Below are 20287 nucleotides of genomic sequence, written 5' to 3' on the forward strand. Positions count from 1 at the left end.
CTGAGGCTAGCCAAAGCCAGAGAGTGACAGTGCATTATGTGTGTTCCTTACCGGGTCCTGGGATATCAGGTTGGTATAATCGCGCATTGACTCAAGTGCAAGGCTCTGAAGCTGCATGGTCATCAGCGTAGCGGCGGAGTTAAAGAACGACTGCAGCTTATTCATGTTGCTTGTGGGAGGCACCAGCTTCCGTCTGTTACCACTGTTGTAAATATTTTGCACTTCATACACCCATCTGTTGAGAGCAAAATTAATTACATTACATTAAGTACATTTCTACTGAGTTTTTGCAAGCTTTTTTTTATCAGTTGTGAGTTGTTGGTTTGTGACTATGTTTAGTTGTTGTACTTACTTAAGAAAGCAAACTTACTTATTCAATAGGATTTTCCTGGTGTTATCAACATGTGAAGTGACTATTTGTTTAAATTCTAAGAGCTCCATTGACTCCTCCCTGGTCTGGAATTCATTCACCATGATCAGGCGTAGACTCCTGCCGACAAGAGAACCCAGACATGACATAACTCCCCCAACTTTAGTTCCCGGTGAAAACTGACCGTCTATAACAGTTCAATACACCTACTTGTAGGATTTGTGCCAAAGCTGCTGCACCTGCAGCATTGTGGGATTGAAAGAATGAAGAATGTCTTTCATCTTTCTTTGTGCATACGCAAAAGAGCTATGCCATGGTTTCGGGACCATCTCCATACTAGAATTGCAAACAAATTATTTGATTCAGTTAAAATACAGCTTGTTGGACGATCTGGTCAAAATTACTTTCTTCGCATTCTTATCAGTTAATAAAAAAAAAAGAAATTGTCCCAAGGGAATGTATATGTTGACTTAAAATCTCTGAGTCAGATTCTATTATCACTTTTGGATACAGTCTCAAACTGTTATCTCCATTTCTCTACCTTCACCAAACATTTCAAGAAAATGTCCATCTTAGACATGAGCTGTTCTCTTAGAAGTCTCTGAATTAATGACATTTATAATCAATATGATTTAGCTTCGAAGCTACATTTTGATATTGTTAATATTATCTGTTATGGTTGGTTTTATTTCGAACAATCATAAGTGAGTCGCAAAATGAACAATGTACGACATTGCAGTTACACTATTCTGACTCTAGGTAGCCAAGAAAGAAAACTGAAGACAATTAAAAAAACAAACATGTATAAGACATATTTTCGGGTGTTGAAGCTAAAGAAAAATTACTAAATACAATAAAGCATAAAACAAAAGCTTACATCACACAAAAAACAAATATACAACATGAAGCCACGATCCCGTGTCCAAAACTGATTTTACTAATGCAAGCGCACAAAATAAACACATTTTATAACATAAAAAGTATAAAATTCAACATACTCTTGTCGATGGGGGGGCACCTCTTTCGGCTTGTCTGTGATTTCATCAGCTGGATTTCTGTATGTATATTGCACTGAAAGAAAAATAATTGACTTAAGATGTTTGTCAATCGTATTTGAGGGTTAAAACTGGAAACACCTACAAGTCGCTCTCTGAATGCTGCGCTTGTATTCGTCCTGAATCTCTTCAACAAGCAGCTCCACTGGGATGGTCTCACTTCTCAGGTACTTTGGAACCATTTCCAAAATACTGACAAGCCAGGAGTTTTCAAATGGCGCCACATGCTCTGAAGGTATCCAATTCTGGATAAAGAAGTTGCAGTTATCTCTCTGAAAAGACAAAGAAGAAAAGGGTTCTTTAAATGAAGATGGAATAAAAAATACTTGACAAACCGGTGTAAATTGATAAAATAATGCAGCTGGTTCAGTCAAATTGAAAACTGTGTAACATCTTGAAAAATGTAGTGATGGTCATTTTAACTTTATCATTTTGAAACTTTTTAAAATATTTACTTCAAATGTAAACTGCATAAAGCCTTAATTTCAAGATGTAAGGTAAAAAGTAATTGTCAAATGTTTTGATTTGTCTAAACATGAGAGAATCAATATTTTTGTTGAGAAGTAATCTGCATTATAATCTGTCTTTTATGTCATTTTCTGTCAGACAATCACACTGTCAGGATTAATAATGGTGGTAAATTCTTAGCTTTCGGATTTTTACAGCTATTCTAATGACACCTCACATCATGAGCGCTACCTACAGGGTTACAATACACTGCGTCTGATTAGTTCATCATTTTTCCTGACAGAATAATTGTGTCGACAGAAAGTGACATGAAAGCTTGATTTCAGAGCAGATTACAGGTTCTTACTGACTACCTTAGTTCACACCACCTGTGTGGACTACTGAAGGTAAATTTGTATTTTTACCATGTCAGTATCACTCTCCTTCTTGACCACATATGATGAAGAAAAGGGATGGACGGGTGCGAGGGTATCCTCTCCTAAATTCATTGCATTGCCCTCCTCCTGTTCCAGCTGCTGACTGTAGAAAAAAAAGGTTTACAAAGGTAAACATTTTCTTATGTAGGCATATATACGAAGCAAAAAAGCCTAACATGGATGATACAGGCACAAAAACCTACCATATTAGTTTGAAGCGTGGCTCACTAAGCTGCCTGTACTTTGCTCCAAGGATGCGGTTTGAGTATTGAGAAGTGCTGGTGGATTTTCTATTCGTCGACATGGGAGTTTTACTGGGTTCTTCTTCTGCCAGCCGCACTCCTGCTGGGATTTCAAAGAATTTAAAATAGCGGGAAAAAAACAAATGTACAAAATATAGATACATTTTTAAAAAAATAACATCCATCAGGTATCCCTCCAGCTTTACTCAGCTAATTTAAAAAAAAAACATTCGGTTGTTGGATTTGTTTGCAAATATCCAGCAGGGATATAAATAAGTATCTCATAGGGACCATAACCTGTGGCTATTCCACACTGTGCACCGACACCCTGGTTAGATAAAATAGAGATTTGGTCATTTTTCTCTCAAAGGGAGAACCTTGTATGTTGAATATCAAGGAAAGATACTCAATAAGAAAGTTTTAGAACCCGCTGTGTCTTTATGAAGTTTGTAAAGTTGTGATATTGACCTCAAGAAATAACATTTTCTTATTAATGGTTACATTTCAAATACAATGAATCATCTGTTGTCATTTATATATAATTACTGTACACTATAGAGATTTTTAACACTCAATCTTTATTAAACTCCTTTATTGCAGTTTAGGCTTTAACTTATTATTAGAACATTAGAGAGCAGGTCGATAATACAGGAGTTATTCTACCTAAACCATAGGTACCCTTCAACTCTGGGGGGCAGAATATTTAAACAAAATTCTGGAAAATAACATTTACAATTTTCAAAATAATAATTTGTATAATGGTGCAGAAATTCATTAAATAAGTTTACCTTAAAGTAAGTAAGTAAGTAATATTTATTTATATAGCGCTTTTACAGACCAGGGTCACAAAGCGCTTTAACAATCAAAACAATACTCAAAAAAGTATATACTTTAAAGATCAAGATAATACTAAAGCTCTTCTATCCTCTCATTTATTAACTGTATTAATAGCAACATTATCTCCTGATTCGTATAAAAGACCCTTAAAAAGTCAGACTGCGACTGTCTCCACCATGGCCAAGACCAAATTATTTAAAACAATTATATACGGTATATAAATTGTTAAGTTTTATGATACATTGTCTTTGTTTTAAACTCTGTATAACAGATGATTAAATGACACAAACTGAAACTTCAACATTTTCCTGCCACTGTTTACTTTAATTAATTAATAGATGTTTACTACCAGTTTACCATTAATATACAGTATATTGAAACCTTTGAAAAGAAAGGTACAATCTGAACCACCTGCTTTGAGGAGGCAGGCAGGAGAAGAAACTAGATTTACTATTAGATTACCCCACGTGAAGTTATTTTCTCAAATACCGAGCGAAGAATTAGGAATTAAGGATGATGGATGAATATTTCTTCCCCTCATTGGTTTTATTCTCCCCACTTACTGTTTTCTGACTCTTGAGTTTGAAGAAAGACTGTTTCTGGGTCGAACAAGTATGCAGAGGATTCCCATAGTGGTCCTTTGTCAGCCTTAAAGCAAATTGAATTATTCGTTTTCATCCATACATTGTGCATTTAAAGCTAAAATATTACAGTGACTTGATTTTCTAGTCATGTGATAATACCTGGTTGTCTTCTTTCTTCTTCTTAGGCAAAGAGGCCATGTCTGCGGTATATTTATTTTTGAAAATGACCTGAAAATGAACATTAAGAGAAGTAGTAGATTCTCTTAAAAAACTCTGTGTGTCAATGGAAAGAGAAAGATAAACATGATCAAATAAAAAAATACCTATTGACTTTAATAAAAAACCTCTGAAAATCACATATTAATATTCATAGAACATAAAGGCACAATTTATTAATCAAATGCTTTGATAGGATTGGTCGGAGTTAAGTGCTTTGAAATGACAAACAAAGACATAAAGATATAAGCAATAAAAGAAACAGTCAAAACAATATGCTTCTACATTCGTATAGGATTGATAAATGTCGCTGTAATGTCGACTCATGTTTGTGCAGTGATTTATAATAGATATGTCAAAATGGTTTCAACTACAAGTATATAAAAAATATATTTACAATATACATAAGTTAATAAACGTGTCGACAGCCATATTTGTTAAATATCCATCAATTTAAAATACTTTGTTCTGGTTGTTTGAGCTCGGCGGAAGAATCGTTGCCGTGGTAACACTAGTTGCCTTGGTCAAACAATTCAGACACAGAGGAAGACATTAACAAAAATAACCACACATTAGCCAAACTATATAGATATATTTTGGGTTTTTAGTCGGGACAGTTTCGGGGCTAATTTGTTGAAACACGGGAACTATTTTGATTTTTTTTTTTTTTTTTTTTCTAATTATGCGATTTATAGAAAAACATAGTGACACGCTTACGGTTATTTTAATATGAATTAAGTAGCTTAAAATGTTAACGTTTTCATTACAACGCACACGAAAAAACTTTTCAAAACTTACCTGAGCGTAACCAACGCAAAACGAACCACCGCCCCCCTGTGACGTAGGAAAAGTGATGAGGCGTTCAAGGGACCTCGGAAGTTTTGCCGTAATACTAATGTAAATGCAGTAAATTGTAGTCAAACTAACATTTGTATTCTTTAAAATAAATGATAACAACAATTAAACGGCGTATTAAAACATAATTTACAGTACACAAGGCCTTTGTGTTTTTTTTTTTTAGTTTTAAACTTTAAACAGTTTGTAATTGATTACTTCTGAAAGAGAAAGCTAAACATGTCAGCATTTAAATAAACACAGAGATAATGATTTAATTTATTTAATACACTGTATACATTTTCGAAGACACCCCAAAATTGATTATTTCTGTTCTGTAATTAAATTTGAAAATTTCATAAAGAAAAAAATCCTACTTTCTATCTTAACTGTTTTGAATTATTCATTTGTAAATATCAATTTCATATTCTGAAAGGCTTTGATTATTCTGGACATCAATTGTTAAATATATATTTTCTTAAACCTTGCGTTATCTCAGGGTCAAGGTGACCCGGAGGCCAAAAAACTATTTGGGGAGAACTTTTAAATCTACTTCTTAATATGAGATTTTTGGTGTTATAGACACAAAATAAACTTTTTTGCCTTCATTGTTGTTTTATTAAAAGAGCTGGATTTAATAATGGTAAAAAAAAAAAAAGACATGTAAAGATCCTTCATAAAAAAAGTTCCAAGGGCATCTTTGAAATAATTTATTTTTCCAAAATGACAACTTAAATGGATGTTGGGAAATTCACTGAATTATGAGACAAGATTTGAAGAAATAAACAATTCAATCTTATTGTATTCCCCTTTATTAAATTAAAATATAAATACAAATATTTACACACAACAACATGTTTGGCAAAGAGCAACTCACCCTGCCCAAAAAAATATCCAAAGCAATGATTGCACTCTAAAATTATATATATTATCAAACAACACGGAAAACGGTGATTAAAAGTGTGCAAAAGTTTTAAACTTGGGCAAAAAAAGGAAACATATTCAACCTGATCGGATCGTACAGTAGTGATTAACGTGTTCTTGCATGGTCAGGTACACCCGGAATGTCCAGTAATTTACAGGAAAATATTGTTAGTGAAACATTATATGGGCTCAGGACCTTAAGGAAACAATGTAATACGCAAATCTTCAGTTTTGGACTGACGGTGCAAACAGCTCTTTTAGTTGATTTTCTTTAGCCCAGGTAAGGTCAACTCAAACCTTAAGCACATGGAAAAGAAATAAATATTCATCGTTAGTATACAGTGAATAAACTGGTTAATTTAAAGTGTCAGTGATTCACATTAGTGGAGTCTGATGTGCATTAAATATAAGGGGATTTTTGTGTAATATACACACAATGATGTAGAAAGCATTGTTTCCAGCTGATGTAAGAGGTATCGAGAAAACAGAGATAACTTAAGCTAATTTTAACAATATTTAAATATAAACTTAAAGAAAGTTTTAACATACACACAGGCAGAATTTCACATTAATACAGAGGAAAAGTGGACTGAAAATCAAATACAATTATGTCATAATAATTAATGACACAAGAACATTATTCGTTTTTTTACTTTATCATATATTGTTAACTTAAAATAAAATGAAGGGGAAAGCGATTAAGAAAAAAGGTAATTGTTGTTTTTAATCAAACATCACTTTGTTATAGTTAATGAAACGGAAACTATTTAACATTATTTTTAATTAAATTGTCATTTTCTTTGTTTTTGGTGTCCATAGGTTTTGATAAAAAAAAAAAAAATTCAAGATATAAAGTGACATTTTTCTATTCCTATTCCAATTATTTTAAAATCTTCTACCTGTTGGTATAGCTAATTGGATACAAAAACTTTAAACAGAAAAAATACAAAGAACATCAATAATGTAATAATATCAAATGCCTTTATATATTGTTTTTAAATTATCCTAATGCTACATTTCTTCTTACGTCTTTTAAAAAATCCAACCTTAATTTTGGACATTTCATTACAATACAATCATTTATTTTTGAAATATAACAGGAAGAGGATGTGAGACTTCCTAGAACAAAGAACGTCAAAAGAACAAACAAAGCTAAATTATTGTTATTTATTAAAACAATCTTTTCTTCTAGAATCGTAAGATGATGTCCGTACCAGTCTGAGACGCCCTTGACCAAATCCATCTGTGCAAGGTCGACCAGAGTCTGAAACATAAAAAAAAAAATAGGCAGTAAATAATTCAGCATTTCTTCAACTATCATATCCAGCTCAGCCTACCATGCCGATGTCCTTTCGTTGGCGAAGGTTAAACATTTTATTGTTCTTCACAGACACGTCCAACGTCCTCTTCTGAGCCTCTTCTAGTGTTACATCAAACTCAATCCTGTAATCAAATGAATACAAATGAAAACATCCTGTGAACAAATTTTTTTTTAAGGAGTTTAATTGACAAACTTGTCGTTGTAGATTGGGTTCACCGTCCTCCTCGCCACTTGAGTCCTCTTGCGGTGTCTCCAGGATTGATCGGGCAGCAAATAAATGCGCACATACGAGTCGGTGCCATTCTCGCTACAGGGAAACAAGTTCCTGTAGAAAATGGATGCAATTAATCCTACCTTAATATTTGAACTAGAGGTCAAAAAGAATCCTCAAAACATGAAATCCAATTAAAATTGCGAAACACTTTGATGTGACGATTTTTTTTTTGTTGTTTCATAATATGTTTAAGTGTAAGTGTAACTCTCCAAGAAGACCAGTCAGTTTGCAGGGAAGGGGAGGTGACTAACCTGCAGGTGTTGACCATGATGCTCAATTTCTTCCTCAATGTGGCGTACCGTATCGTCAGATTGATCTCTCCGAGAGACCCTTGATATCTTCTGAGTGCCCTAAAATGTTGTAAACCATTAACAATCTAGACAACAAGACGACAAGAGAGAACATGCACTGTATTTTAATTGTTTCCATCTTTAAATTATGTTTAAATATATATAAAATCATAAGAGATCAATTAAATAATCCTCTCCAAAACCAGTCGTTCAAAGCTGTTCCAAGTTTATTATAATGCAATATGTTATAGATGATATAGTCCTATGGCTGTATTCTTTTTTTTTAATAGTGTATATGGCGGCCTCTAGTGTCCAGTCCATGTCATACATTCTCAGTTTGGACACAGACTTTTTATGCAGCGTTACGTGAACAACGTGAGGTCTACATGATAAATGATAAATATATTTGCTTTAATTAAGCGTTTAAAATTAAACTTAAACTGACTTACTCTGGGTACGAGGCTCCTTCTGAAAGGTCGAACCTGGATGAGGCAAGGGAGTTCTCTGACAGGATGCTGTGCGAGTCATAGCGGCGCATCGCTCCTGATGGCGTAGGACGCAAAGTGTCGTAAGGCCGGGAAGAACCAAATCCATTTTTGGAGTGATTATTGACGTTCGTCTCGGGAGCTGTGGACGGTGCGTCCCAGGCGGCTTTATTATTGCTGGAGGAAAGTTCAGAGGCGGTCTGTGCTGGGAGGGACAGAGTGGACGCTGCAATGTCGTGGCTTTGGTTGGCAAGGGAGGATGTGTCTGGAGGTGGATCAACGATGACTTTCGGTGGTGGCTTTTCCAGTGTTAAAACCTGAGAAGATCATCGGGTCAGACACATGGATCTATTGCTGGGCTGATGAGGTTCATCCATAGACGGTATAACATTGACATTAACATTGTCCGACTGTTACTAAATGATCAGGTAGAAGGTCAGGCAGCTTATACTTGATCACTTGTCAGACAATTCAGATAAACTAATGAATGGTCATATATATATTAATATAGTAATAATAGAAAACAGTCAACCAACCCTAAGAGTTGCTTTAATCTTGATCTGGCTGTTTGTGCCGGAACGTTCCAGTAGAAAACGCTGGTCCAGTGCCATGTTGGAGGTGTTGAGCAAGCGAGTGAGAGGCAAGCTGAGAGTACCGAGAACGGTCTTCTTCTCATGCTCTTTGACCTGCGACAAGGAAAAAAAAACATAAACCATCTAACATTTTGTTATCTTTTGATTGGAGCATTAGGATATTTCTATTCAAACCTGAACCAAAAGCTGCTGTGAGTTGACATTCTGCACAAAGAATGTGAAGCCTTCCTCCCAAGCAGGGTCTTTGGAGGAAAAAGCCACCTTGGATACATGGATGGATACATGTTAGTTTGTTTGGAAGGTCGACATTAATGGATCTAATTATTTCACATTACCTTGCTTTTTTGAACATCTTTATCTACGGACAGTTCCACATAGGAGCTTGGACTGGATGCCTTTCTTGTGAGCTGAAAATATTATTTATATTATATTTTTACATTCATATTTTATTGGTGTCTATAAATATATCAGAGTTACTTTCAAAGTCATTTAGAAGAAGGACTTTTCAAGAAAGGCTGGGGTACTTTAAGAAAGTTATGCCAACTGGAGTTGTGAACCTGTAATTAAATGCATTTCTTCTAAATAATATTGCGCTTTTATGAGGTTATTAGTAATGCTTTTGAGTCTGTCGCAGCGGTAGCTTCAATGTAAACAGACCTGTGCACTCAGATTTTATTTCCTCACTAAAGGAATTTATTCTGGCCACACGAGTCATCTGTCTGTGATGCAACCGCTCTTTATACTGCCTTTCTGCATAATGGTATCTTTAAATCGTCAATATGTAAATCTGAAAGAATGGTTGACTCCACAGGGTTCTCACGGTGGTCCGGGCTGCATTAATCATTATGACGTAGCTGCCGATTGAACGCTGGCTGAGGTTACTAATCCGTGTTTTGTTTTTCGTGTCGTCTTAACTAACTTAGAAAGCATGTATTTTTGCCATTGAAACCACACAGACTCGTAATAACCTTTAAGTAGTTATTGAGAGATGGATTAATTCAAACCAGCATCACTGTAAGCCCATGTGTAAAATGTTTTATTATTATTATTTTAGCATTTAAACATTTTAAGGAACTGATGATGACCAATGAGGTCAAAAACCAATTTTTTTTTCCACATTATTGTCTCCTGCCAGTAGATGGCAGCATTACACAGTAACGAATGACACCGAAGCAAACCTATAGTGTTGAGGCAGAGGCCTGTAGGAATCTGATCCTAGAGCAGTTAACACACCCAGAGAAATGACAAGCACGCAGCAACACAAACTGGTAATTCCTGCTCTTCTCACCAGGAAAAGAAACTCAGATGAAAGTATCCTACCGCGTACTGAAGTTTTAACAGAACAGCTGTGAGTTATTTGTCTAATTGTGAAGAAAATACTTTGAATTATTGATTAGCATTTAAAACTCAATGATTTCTGGATTATGAAATGACTCACAGAGATAAAAACAGTAAACATCTAGATTCTAGTTAAATATATTTTAAACAAAAAAGTAGTGATAATCAAAACCAAAAGTGGTTTGTAAATGATTCATTACAACTTCAGCTGAGGGTTTTTTCCAGGCCATAAAACATTCCTGCTGCCAGTAATAATGGACCTCACCCTACTTTGTTTATCCCTTTTTCACTTTCAAATCCAACAAGTTCACTTTGCTCTGTGCTTCTGTCTGTCCACATTAGGTCATTTGACCAAAAGTTAAAGAGGAGGTTCAAGTATCTCTGATTATGTTTTACAATTTTGTAGAAAAAGCCTCGTATTATTGTTGTTACAAATCAAGTGCCTGGAGACTATAGAAACATCAGACTGAATAATGTGTGAGAATACCGAAAGTAAATACTGATCTTGAATGAAAATGTAATGAAAGATTAATGTTCAACTTTACTTAACAATGTCGATCACTCTTGCTATACTTGCCTGGGACTAATAATAATATAGATCAGTTTCTATCCCCACGAGCAGTAAGAACATGATCAAATATGTTAGTATTTGACTTGTTAAACATCGTCATTATAATGGAAATAACATTCACATGCACAGTGATGATGTTTAGTGATCTTACTCACCTGAGCTTCCCTGGCGATCTTTCCTGGTTTGTGATTGTGGATTAACTCACTGTTGTCTTTCTGAGGAACACAACAAACATGGTCATGCTTGTCCTGGCATGTAGCTACTGCTGCTCTGAACGTCCACTCACAGGGATGTTGGAAGCGTTGTCCAGGTACACGGCAAGCATAGCACAGGCGAATCCCTCAGAAGACTGGAGGAATAAGAAAAGACTGTTCACCACAATGGAATTCTAACTGAATCTTTGTCTTTATCACTATTTTAAGACTTAAGTAGCATATTTATTCTTAGTGCTGCGGTTTGTTTTCAGAGCTCACAAAGTGGAACTCTCATTCATTGGATTAGAGAAGCAAATGAATATTGAGCCAAGAGTGCCATTTAGTGGCGTTGAAAATGAAGGCGCTGTGTCAGGAAACTCTTTTAAGAAACAACTTGAATTTAAACTTATTCAAGTTAAATTAAATCATGAGATTGTGAGAAATATCTTCCAAACTAAAGTAAAATTCCTAAAATGTTACATGAAATAAACTTCAACTACCTTGATGCGTTTCATTTCCAAAGAGCTTTCCCTGGATTTAGTTTGTATCTAAAGGCTACAAACATTTATCTTCTATAATTTATTTATGATTTTAATACAAAAGAAAATGTGGAAATTGTCAAGAAACAATCAAAATCCTTTAATTTACAGGATAAATGTTGATTTAGGGAAACATATTTTACCTCCTTTAGCAGACTGGAGTCATTCTGGAGTCCAAACCATTGGAGTTTTAGATGAACTTCTCCATTCGGGACTCCGTCAAGAGGAAACCACTGTGAGTGAAAGAAAGAATGTTGATGGGCGTGACTCTAGGGTAGATGCAACAATAAAGTGAATTTTTGAAACCACTTTTAATCTGGCAGTTAATTGTGCTTCATATTAAGCATGAAAAACTAAACTTAAGGACAGAGTGACTCTCGAATGACAGTCAGTTAGATTTTAGAATTTAAGATTCAATTATATTTTAAATAGAAAAAATTAAATTCAAGTAGTAATAAATTACATTTTGATATCGTTTTTTCATTCATTCATTTTCGACCGCTTTATCCCTTATTGGGGTCATGGATTGGAGCCTATCCCAGTTTCATTGTGCGAGATGCAGGGGACATTCACACACACACACTCATACCTACAGACAATTTCCCCAAGTTCTCAATCAAACTTTGTATGTTTTCGGACTGTGGGAGGAAACCGGAGTGCTCGGAGTAAACCGACACAACACGGGGAGAACATATTTTCTGTAATGGTTGGTTTCATTTTGACCACTAAACTGATAGATAAAAGAACAAAAACAATAATCATGAAAGTGACCATACAAAAGCCTTGGTCATATTTCTTCTAAATCATTTTTTAAAATGACATGCAGTTAGTGGCAACAGCACAGCGGGGGAGCCATGACAATACAACAAGGGTTTAATTGTCAGTTGCTATTAACGTTAATTTCTGGTACAAATATGAGAAAGAAAACACTTTTAAGTACAGTTAGTTACTGAAACTCACCTTATCTATTTCCTTTTCCCTCTTCACTTCACCCAAGTCGAGGTAATGCCTGCAGTATTAAATCAACAAGAGATTAAGCTGCGATCATGAAATAGTGCTTTTCAATTCTAATGCTTATTGAATGTAAAACGTTATTTAGTGTGTTCATTTGCATACACTTTGCGTATATTAACAGGATCAGTTACGCACACACTTTAAACATTACATTTAATTACACTAAATGTATAATTCATTTTCATCAAAGATTTTTTCTCTCTTGTGATTGGATGTTGGTTTATAGTCAAGTGAAAACAAGTTGTCATTTTCTGACCCATTTAATTACTCAAGGCTTTGTTTGCAAAACAAATAAATTAATTTGTTTGTTAAATATTTAATTTAACTAAATACATCTTGCCTGGTCATCTGAAAAAATATTTGATTACACTTCAAACAGATTAAAGTTTTAAATTTGGTTGATCGTTGCTTATGAGGTTTAAATGAAATTAAGAATTCTACAATTGTACGTGTATGAAATACAAAAGAAAAATTGTGTATGATTGAAATTGTGAGAATGTATAAAACAATAGTATAAAAATGTACAAATCTAATGAAACTCATGTTAAGGAAAAGATGAGATTGATATAAACAATTATACATTACATCTGGCTTTTTAAAAAACATGCCCAACACAAGACTGATGTTTCCTTGCTACCTTCCAATGAAGTCGTCTTTATCCGTGTCTTCGTCGTAAAGCTCCAGCTCCAGCTCCTGTCCAGGAGCTTCGTGGACCACAAACTGTGGGGACACAATGTAGTTGCTTAAATGTAGACATTGGAGTGAAAATATTGTTAATTTGACACAGAAATTGTTTATTAAAAGTTCAGTTAATTAAAAATGATATTCCTTAAACATTCTAACTTCTTCTTTAACGTCCTCTGTAAAGCGTTTTTCACGGACCAGGGTCACAAGGTGCTTAAACAACAAAACAATACAAAGTTAAAAATGTATGACTAAGTTTGAAACAGCCTTAACACAAGTTACATGTTATGTGATTAAAACCTCAAGATCTACAATTGTTATTTGATTTTATTTTTTGGAGGGTTTGTTTTGATTTTTACTTCCTCAAAAGAACAAAGTGTTGATAGACTTTATCCAAAGTATCTTGTTTGATAAGCCGTCGACACACAAGGAAATGTTGTCCCAAATTCCCCAGTGAAATAAACAAAAGACGCATGCCAGAAAAGTTCAAAACAATACAATAATACTTCTTTGAGAAAAGTCAAATTAAACAGCAAGGGAACTCATGACAACAATGTTATACCTCATAAGATTCATTCCATGTCGGGTTGAGGTTCTCCTTTACGGTCTTAGTCTGGAACTGGCTATTGCCGACCCGCACCGTAGCATAGGGGTCAGACTTCCCTTTGATCATACCCATCATAAAAGTGTCCTTGGCCACCAAATCTTTGGCTGCCAAAACATGGACCCTCACCACCCCCTGGTCAAAACAGAAGATGAATTATCATCAAACCAAAACATACTTCCAACACAAACCTGGTTTTTAATGATGTTGAAAAAAGCTGGAGCTGGCTTTTATCATAATAGATCATTTAAATAATGTATGTAGAAAAAAAAGATGTTGATAATGATGATCTCAAAACTAGTTTTAGGAAAAGTAATTTTAAAAGCAAATAAAGAAAAACAATCAAAGAGTACATGTTTCTCATTGTTGGCGATAATTGATCAAATTTAACATAAAACTAAAACAATTGTATTATATTATATTATCGTATTATTGTATAAATTGTCTTTTTTTTTTACCAGAGCTCAGCACGAGTTGCTCTCAGCTTAGAAACTCTAGTGGAATTTGAAATCAGGACATTGTATCATAAAACCACATTAGTTGTTTCTTGAAACCTCAGAACTAGAATTGTAATTCATACGTCTTAAAAAAGGACATTCATATACTTAGTGACTCACCACGATGGTTAATAGATTGCCTGCTATTGCATTTAATTTGATAATGTTTAATTTGATCACATAGTTGCTTTATGGAGCCTAGAAAAGCCAATTGTGTGTTTGTTTAGTAGGTGTAATTAAAAAATAATAGGTATTATGGTACATGAGAGACCTTCCGCCAAGGAGATAATGTCGTCTTTATGTTACTAAAAACTTCTGCTTCCATCTGGATCCACAAATATTTCAAAGAATAATTCACTGTAGTTGGTGGTGAGTTGTTAGAACTAGCAAATATCTACATTGTATAATGTAAAATAAGGTTATTTTAACAGCTAAGCTAAGAGGACTTCAGGCAATCCAACATACACGTGGCAGAGGGAACCTCATGTGATCCACTTTTACTTGGTCGATGAGAGGAAAGCACATGCGATTGGGCAGCACCATGAGAGAGGCGATTATGTCCATGATGGTTCCCTCAGATAAAGAGCTAGAAGAGAAATAGGCAAGAAGAGTCCACAAATCTTGCTTGACTGGATGAACAAGACGAGTATAGGGTTGCATACCTGAAGGCGGGGCTGTCCAAGAGATTTGTCATACCGGTCCAGTTGATCTCAAGTTTCTGGAAAGAAAATACAAATGCCGTTCATGCATTATTGAGAAGATACGATGATTTGTGGGAACTTACCGGTCTGCGGATGAAGAAGAAGGTGACGCCGCCCACGAGTGGCACTTGACCAATGAGTGGCTCTAAGATAATCCTGATCATTCCCTCTAGCTGTAAAAAAAAATAGTTTGAAACAAAGTAAAGCTGTAAGTCATCATTGCATTTGTATTCCTCTCTGAAGACATCTTTGATGAGCTCTACTAGAAGGTTGGTTATAGGAAATCAGATGACCTCAGAGGGTTCAGAAAATGTGATATTCCAAAAAAAAAAAATTCAACTTACTTTAAGCCCTTTGACACCAGCGGTGAGTGCAGGCTTCACTTCTCCATCAATGTCGACGTCACCATGATAACTGAAAAGAAAAACAGTTAAATACAGAAGCTGAAGCTAACAAGTCTATAGTTTTCAATGGTTACCAACCATATGTCCATGTCTAGAACCACTTCTTTGTGGTCCACCTCATGGGTAAAGGCTTTAATGCCGGTGATCTTCAGAGGCTGGAGAAACAATTTTAAATCATCACAGACTACAACTTGTCAGATTATCCAAGCGCACTTACTATGTGTCCGAAGTGGATCTTGCTGAAGGAGAATGTTTTGAGTGCGGCACTGGACTGTCTAACAGCGGGCTGGATGTTCTCTTTCAGGAGCTTCTCCATGAACATGCCAAAGAAAGGCCAGGCCTGTTCCAACACCTGAACACATGCAAACGACGAGAGCAGATGAGAAAACACCTTCATCAAATATGAACGAAACCTCTTGACATTTTGAAACACAAACGAGTAAGCTCCAAGAATGCACAGGGTTTAGTGGGTGAGAAGGACCAATGATTTTAAAAACTGCATTTACGTATTATTTGTGATGGTAATGTTTAGAAAAAGAAATAATTAAAAAGTGTTCTTTCTTCTCTGCAATGCTTCAAATAACTTAAAAATAAAATAAGATGAACACATTGAAGCTTGTATTACAGAACACTGATAATACAATTGGTGTTTAAAGAGTGATGACTATTTCAGAATTTTAAGTATTGATGATGTGACATTGTTAGTTTATTACACATGAAGAAGGGGTGAAATTCTGATCCAATCTTGTTGTTGGGTATTCACAACTAAACTTAATCAGACTAGAACCCTCTCTTTGTTAACCGTTGTGTTATCTCAGGGTCAAGATGACCCAGAGGACCGGAAAAAAAAAATAGTTTGAGGTATCCCTTGTGTTGTCTCTGGTTCAAGATGAATGACCTCGTTGGGTTCCAGAAAGAAATATGTAGTGGTCAAGGTCACACATTTGTTTTGGGCCTGAGAAGAACAAGGGTTAAAAGATAATTAAAAGGGGGAATAAAATGAGTCTCCAGACATATAGGTTGGACTTTAAAAGCACATATTAAGTATGAAGTAAGTAAACCTAACCTAAGATTATTTTAAATTTCCAAAGATATATATAAATATAAGCAAGTTTTTTGTCTTAATTTAAGTAAGACATATAAATATATATTAGATAAATATAAATAATAATATGATAATAATAATAATAAGTCTTAATACTTAGTTATATTTACCAGACCAGTCCAGAAAAGGGTTTTATTTTATGATATTAAGCCATTTTAGTGTCTTATTTAGTTGTTTACAGTTTACAGTCTCATCTATAGGAAGGTATTATTTATATTCTTAAGAGGCAGTTAAGATTATAGTTTTCTCTTTCAAAATCTTGAATTAAGGTATTTATCTGCACTGGTCTGGTAGTTGTGTCACATATTTAATCCAAGCAAACATTTTTACTTGAAACGAGACTAAAACATTTGTTTGTATTTCAGTTTTTGCAGGAGGACATAAGGCACAGCAGCCGATGGGAGCCGATGTATTGGGAAAAAAATGCTTAAAAATGCATCAAGTAGATGAGTTATACTGCACATAACATGTATTCTAGACTTTTGTATAGCAATATCACATCATCGGACCATACGTCAAGTTATATTTCAAATGTTCAGACTGCACAGAATCAGTCCCCTGTGATCAAATTCACCCAATGTAGGAAGAATAAATGTATTATCATACATCATACCAGTTTCCTTATGTTTAATCCCTCCTTAATACCAACAATGAGCCAAAACATTGTTGAACTGTTAAAGGACTTAAAATCACTTACCTTGTTGACCCAGTCGACCTTCTCTACATCAGGAAAGTGGATCTTAAACATACAGTGAAAGATGGAAGGATTACATTTTTTTGCAGACATCGTAAAACTTAATTGTAGTCATGCAGTTTTCTCAGGGGGTGTACATGCATATTGGAGAAAGTAACGTGGTTTGTCATTGCTGTAATAAAGAGATGTGACTTGAATTGAGAAAAAAAATCACATGCTTTTAAAAGCTGGATGATTGGAAAGTCATTAAAAAAAATGCATCACAGTCATAGATTCTGGACGAATTTCCGCATCTTGTCAGGCGCTTACCAAAAACACCTCACTGGTATCCAAAGAGTGGACTGGAACAGAAGTTGAAATCATATTTTTCATACAGGACTACACATTGTCCATACTTTTGAAATAATATATGGTCTTTAAATTCATGTGAAAATAGTCCTAATATTAGAGCTTTAGATGAGAAAGATCGCATGTAAAATCACAATAAAATAGTAAATAAGTAAGTAATGGTTATTTCTAAAGTGTCTTTCTAGGGTCACAAAGCAATACTATAAGTATATATATTTTACAGTCGTGATAATTAAAAGAATAAAGAGTAATGTTGTAATCGTGTAGTGCTATCAATTCATATGGTGTGTTTAGAACACTGGTAATAAAAGTTTATATTCTATTTAACCTTTTTTTTTTAACTAAAACATCTAAAGTGTTTGACAAATCAAAGCAATGTTTACAACTGACGACGTGTAGGAGTCAGATTATCTGTGCCACTCACTGTCTTTTTACCTGCAGCAGAAATGATGTTATTTATTATAAATAAATGTCTCCACCTTTACATGTGGAATGAAATCATATTTTTCATACAGGACTACACATTGTCTATACTTTTGAAATAATATTTATTCTTGAAATGGTCTTTAAATTCATGTGAAAATAGTCCTAATATAAGAGCTTTAGATGAGAAAAATAAGTAAGTAATGGTTATTTCTAAAGCGTCTTTCTAGGGTCACAAAGCAATACAAGTATATATATTTTACAGTCGTAATAATTAAAAGAATAAAGAGTAATGTTGTAATCGTGTAGTGCTATCAATTCATATGGTGTGTTTAGAACACTGGTAATAAAAGTTTATATTCTATTTAACCTTTTTTTTTTAACTAAAACATCTAAAGTGTTTGACAAATCAAAGCAATGTTTACAACTGTAGGAGTCAGATTATCTGTGCCACTCACTGTCTTTTTACCTGCAGCAGAAATGATGTTTATTTATTATAAATAAATGTCTCCACCTTTACATGTGGGGACTCATCGAGAACACTGAATTGTGCTCGTGGACTTTAAAACATTTTAAGATTTAAAAAAAGAAAAAAAAGTCACCCATGATGCCATCTGGAGTCCACTCTGGAGTTCCTTGTCAATCACGCGCCGCTCGTTGTCCACGAACTTGATAGCGCTCCCGATCCGATCGTCTTTCCACTGACGGTTCTTTTTCCACCAGGTGAGCATGACCAGACACAGCAGCACCCAGCTGATACTGAGCCCCAGGTAACCCGTCAGGTACACCGGGTAGCACAGCACCACGGCCCGCCCCAGGTACAGCAGGACGTCCATGAGAAGGCGGTTGACGGCGGACGAGTTGAGCGTCTCCGAGCTGCCGTGCGCGGACATGTTGTCGGCGAGCCCTCGCAGCTCCACCGGCCCGCCTGGAGGGACCCGGGTGGCGGACGACATCGCCTCCTACACTTCAAGTCCGGTTCACCTGGGCGACAAATATCGAACCTCTCGCGGACTTGAAACGCGTTGCTCTCGAATCTCGGTGACGGTGACGCCACACACACACACACTGTGCTGGAACTTCCGTGTTTGGAGTGTGTGGGAGAGAAGACACACCTGTGAACATGGGTGCGACCATCAAACACACACACACACCAGAAAAAACATGACAAACCTCGATATAAACACACAACAACTATAAAAAAAATTGTAGTTTTAACTTTTCATCGTTGAGAATAATGTGTCCCCAACAATATTTTTATAAAATCAGCCGCCAGATGTCGCCAAAAGCAAATGTGAAATACATTTAATTCACTAGAATATCAGAATCAGAAACTTTTACTACCAGTGTTGTAAACACAACATGTTGTTTTTTGTGTGTGTGGCGTAAGTACCGAATAGAAGCATGAAATAAGACACACTCAATATAAACGTATAAGCAGGACACCTAGATCGAGAGGATCTCAATTCTTACCTTGAATTTTACTCACACAAGAACATGAGAACCTTGGTCTTCTCTGGTTATTAACCTAGTTAATCCAGTTATGGCTCAACTATCACTGCACCTACCCAAATTCAAATTTGGTTAAACTGTAACTATGTATGAAAAGCAACAGTAAAACTGCAATTTTTGATAAAGTTACAACATGTTATATTGTCATATTTACAATTTTCCAAGAGTTTGACCACCAGGGGTCACCAGGGCTCAGGAGTTTTCCACTGGATCACCAGGGCTCAGGAGTTTTCCACTGGATCACCAGGGCTGACGTTTCCCCACTGTTGTTTATCTATTATTATTATTATTGTTTTCTGGCTATTTATTTTTCCACCATATTGTCTAACTGGCAGTTTTCGTGATAATGTCCTGGTGTTTGTGGGGTCCAATGCACCATATAGAAATGGCGCAGTTACCATAAGCAGTTTAGCAGCTTGAATAACAGCAGACAATTACCAAGTGGATTAACATAGTCAAACACCTTTGAGCACTAAACTGTGAGAGGTCCTGGCCCTCCAGCCAGAGGAGAAAGACTTATGCTATTATGTATGTTACCAGTGTTCGACAATAAAATCAACAATAAGTAACACCTTATTGTAAACCATTACTTTTTGCTGTAGGACATTTCAAAAGTAATCTTGTATGGTAATAAATTACTTGGTACGAAAATGTTTTATTTGAATAAACCTTTTCATGCACATTTTTCACAGCAAAGGAGGAAAGAAGCTGCACATTGTTTCCTTCCTGTATAGCCTATGAACGATTCAA

The 20287-nt window shown here is 35.3% G+C and overlaps 2 protein-coding genes across 2 annotated transcripts in view; both read right to left on the reverse strand.

The window, feature by feature from the left end:
- dnah7 (dynein, axonemal, heavy chain 7) overlaps nucleotides 1–4170 on the reverse strand; it is a 61422-nt gene extending 57252 nt beyond the window's left edge. Inside the window, exons 1-9 of the mRNA XM_087804527.1 lie at nucleotides 4132–4170; nucleotides 3952–4036; nucleotides 2513–2654; nucleotides 2298–2412; nucleotides 1511–1697; nucleotides 1369–1441; nucleotides 581–706; nucleotides 371–490; nucleotides 52–235 (exon numbers count right to left, since the gene is read on the reverse strand). Coding sequence (XP_087660653.1) covers nucleotides 52–235; nucleotides 371–490; nucleotides 581–706; nucleotides 1369–1441; nucleotides 1511–1697; nucleotides 2298–2412; nucleotides 2513–2654; nucleotides 3952–4036; nucleotides 4132–4170 — 1071 coding nt within the window. The remainder of the gene's footprint in view (nucleotides 1–51; nucleotides 236–370; nucleotides 491–580; nucleotides 707–1368; nucleotides 1442–1510; nucleotides 1698–2297; nucleotides 2413–2512; nucleotides 2655–3951; nucleotides 4037–4131) is intronic.
- Nucleotides 4171–5816: 1646 nt separating this feature from the next.
- esyt3 (extended synaptotagmin-like protein 3) lies at nucleotides 5817–19105 on the reverse strand. The gene is made up of 23 exons (XM_087803885.1): nucleotides 18628–19105; nucleotides 17258–17299; nucleotides 15673–15807; nucleotides 15534–15610; nucleotides 15396–15465; nucleotides 15135–15224; nucleotides 15013–15068; nucleotides 14816–14936; nucleotides 13812–13988; nucleotides 13203–13285; nucleotides 12512–12560; nucleotides 11695–11784; nucleotides 11105–11167; nucleotides 10974–11033; nucleotides 9245–9316; nucleotides 9084–9170; nucleotides 8853–9002; nucleotides 8281–8633; nucleotides 7793–7891; nucleotides 7461–7592; nucleotides 7284–7389; nucleotides 7161–7210; nucleotides 5817–6243 (listed from the first exon to the last, which is right to left on the reverse strand). The coding sequence occupies exons 1-23, from the start codon at nucleotides 18979–18981 to the stop codon at nucleotides 6204–6206; spliced, it is 2556 nt and encodes an 851-aa protein (XP_087660011.1). The 5' UTR covers nucleotides 18982–19105; the 3' UTR covers nucleotides 5817–6203.
- Nucleotides 19106–20287: the final 1182 nt, after the last annotated feature.

The sequence above is a fragment of the Callionymus lyra genome, chromosome 12, assembly GCF_982586985.1.
Source record: "Callionymus lyra chromosome 12, fCalLyr1.hap1.1, whole genome shotgun sequence".
Lineage (NCBI taxonomy): Eukaryota > Metazoa > Chordata > Actinopteri > Syngnathiformes > Callionymidae > Callionymus > Callionymus lyra.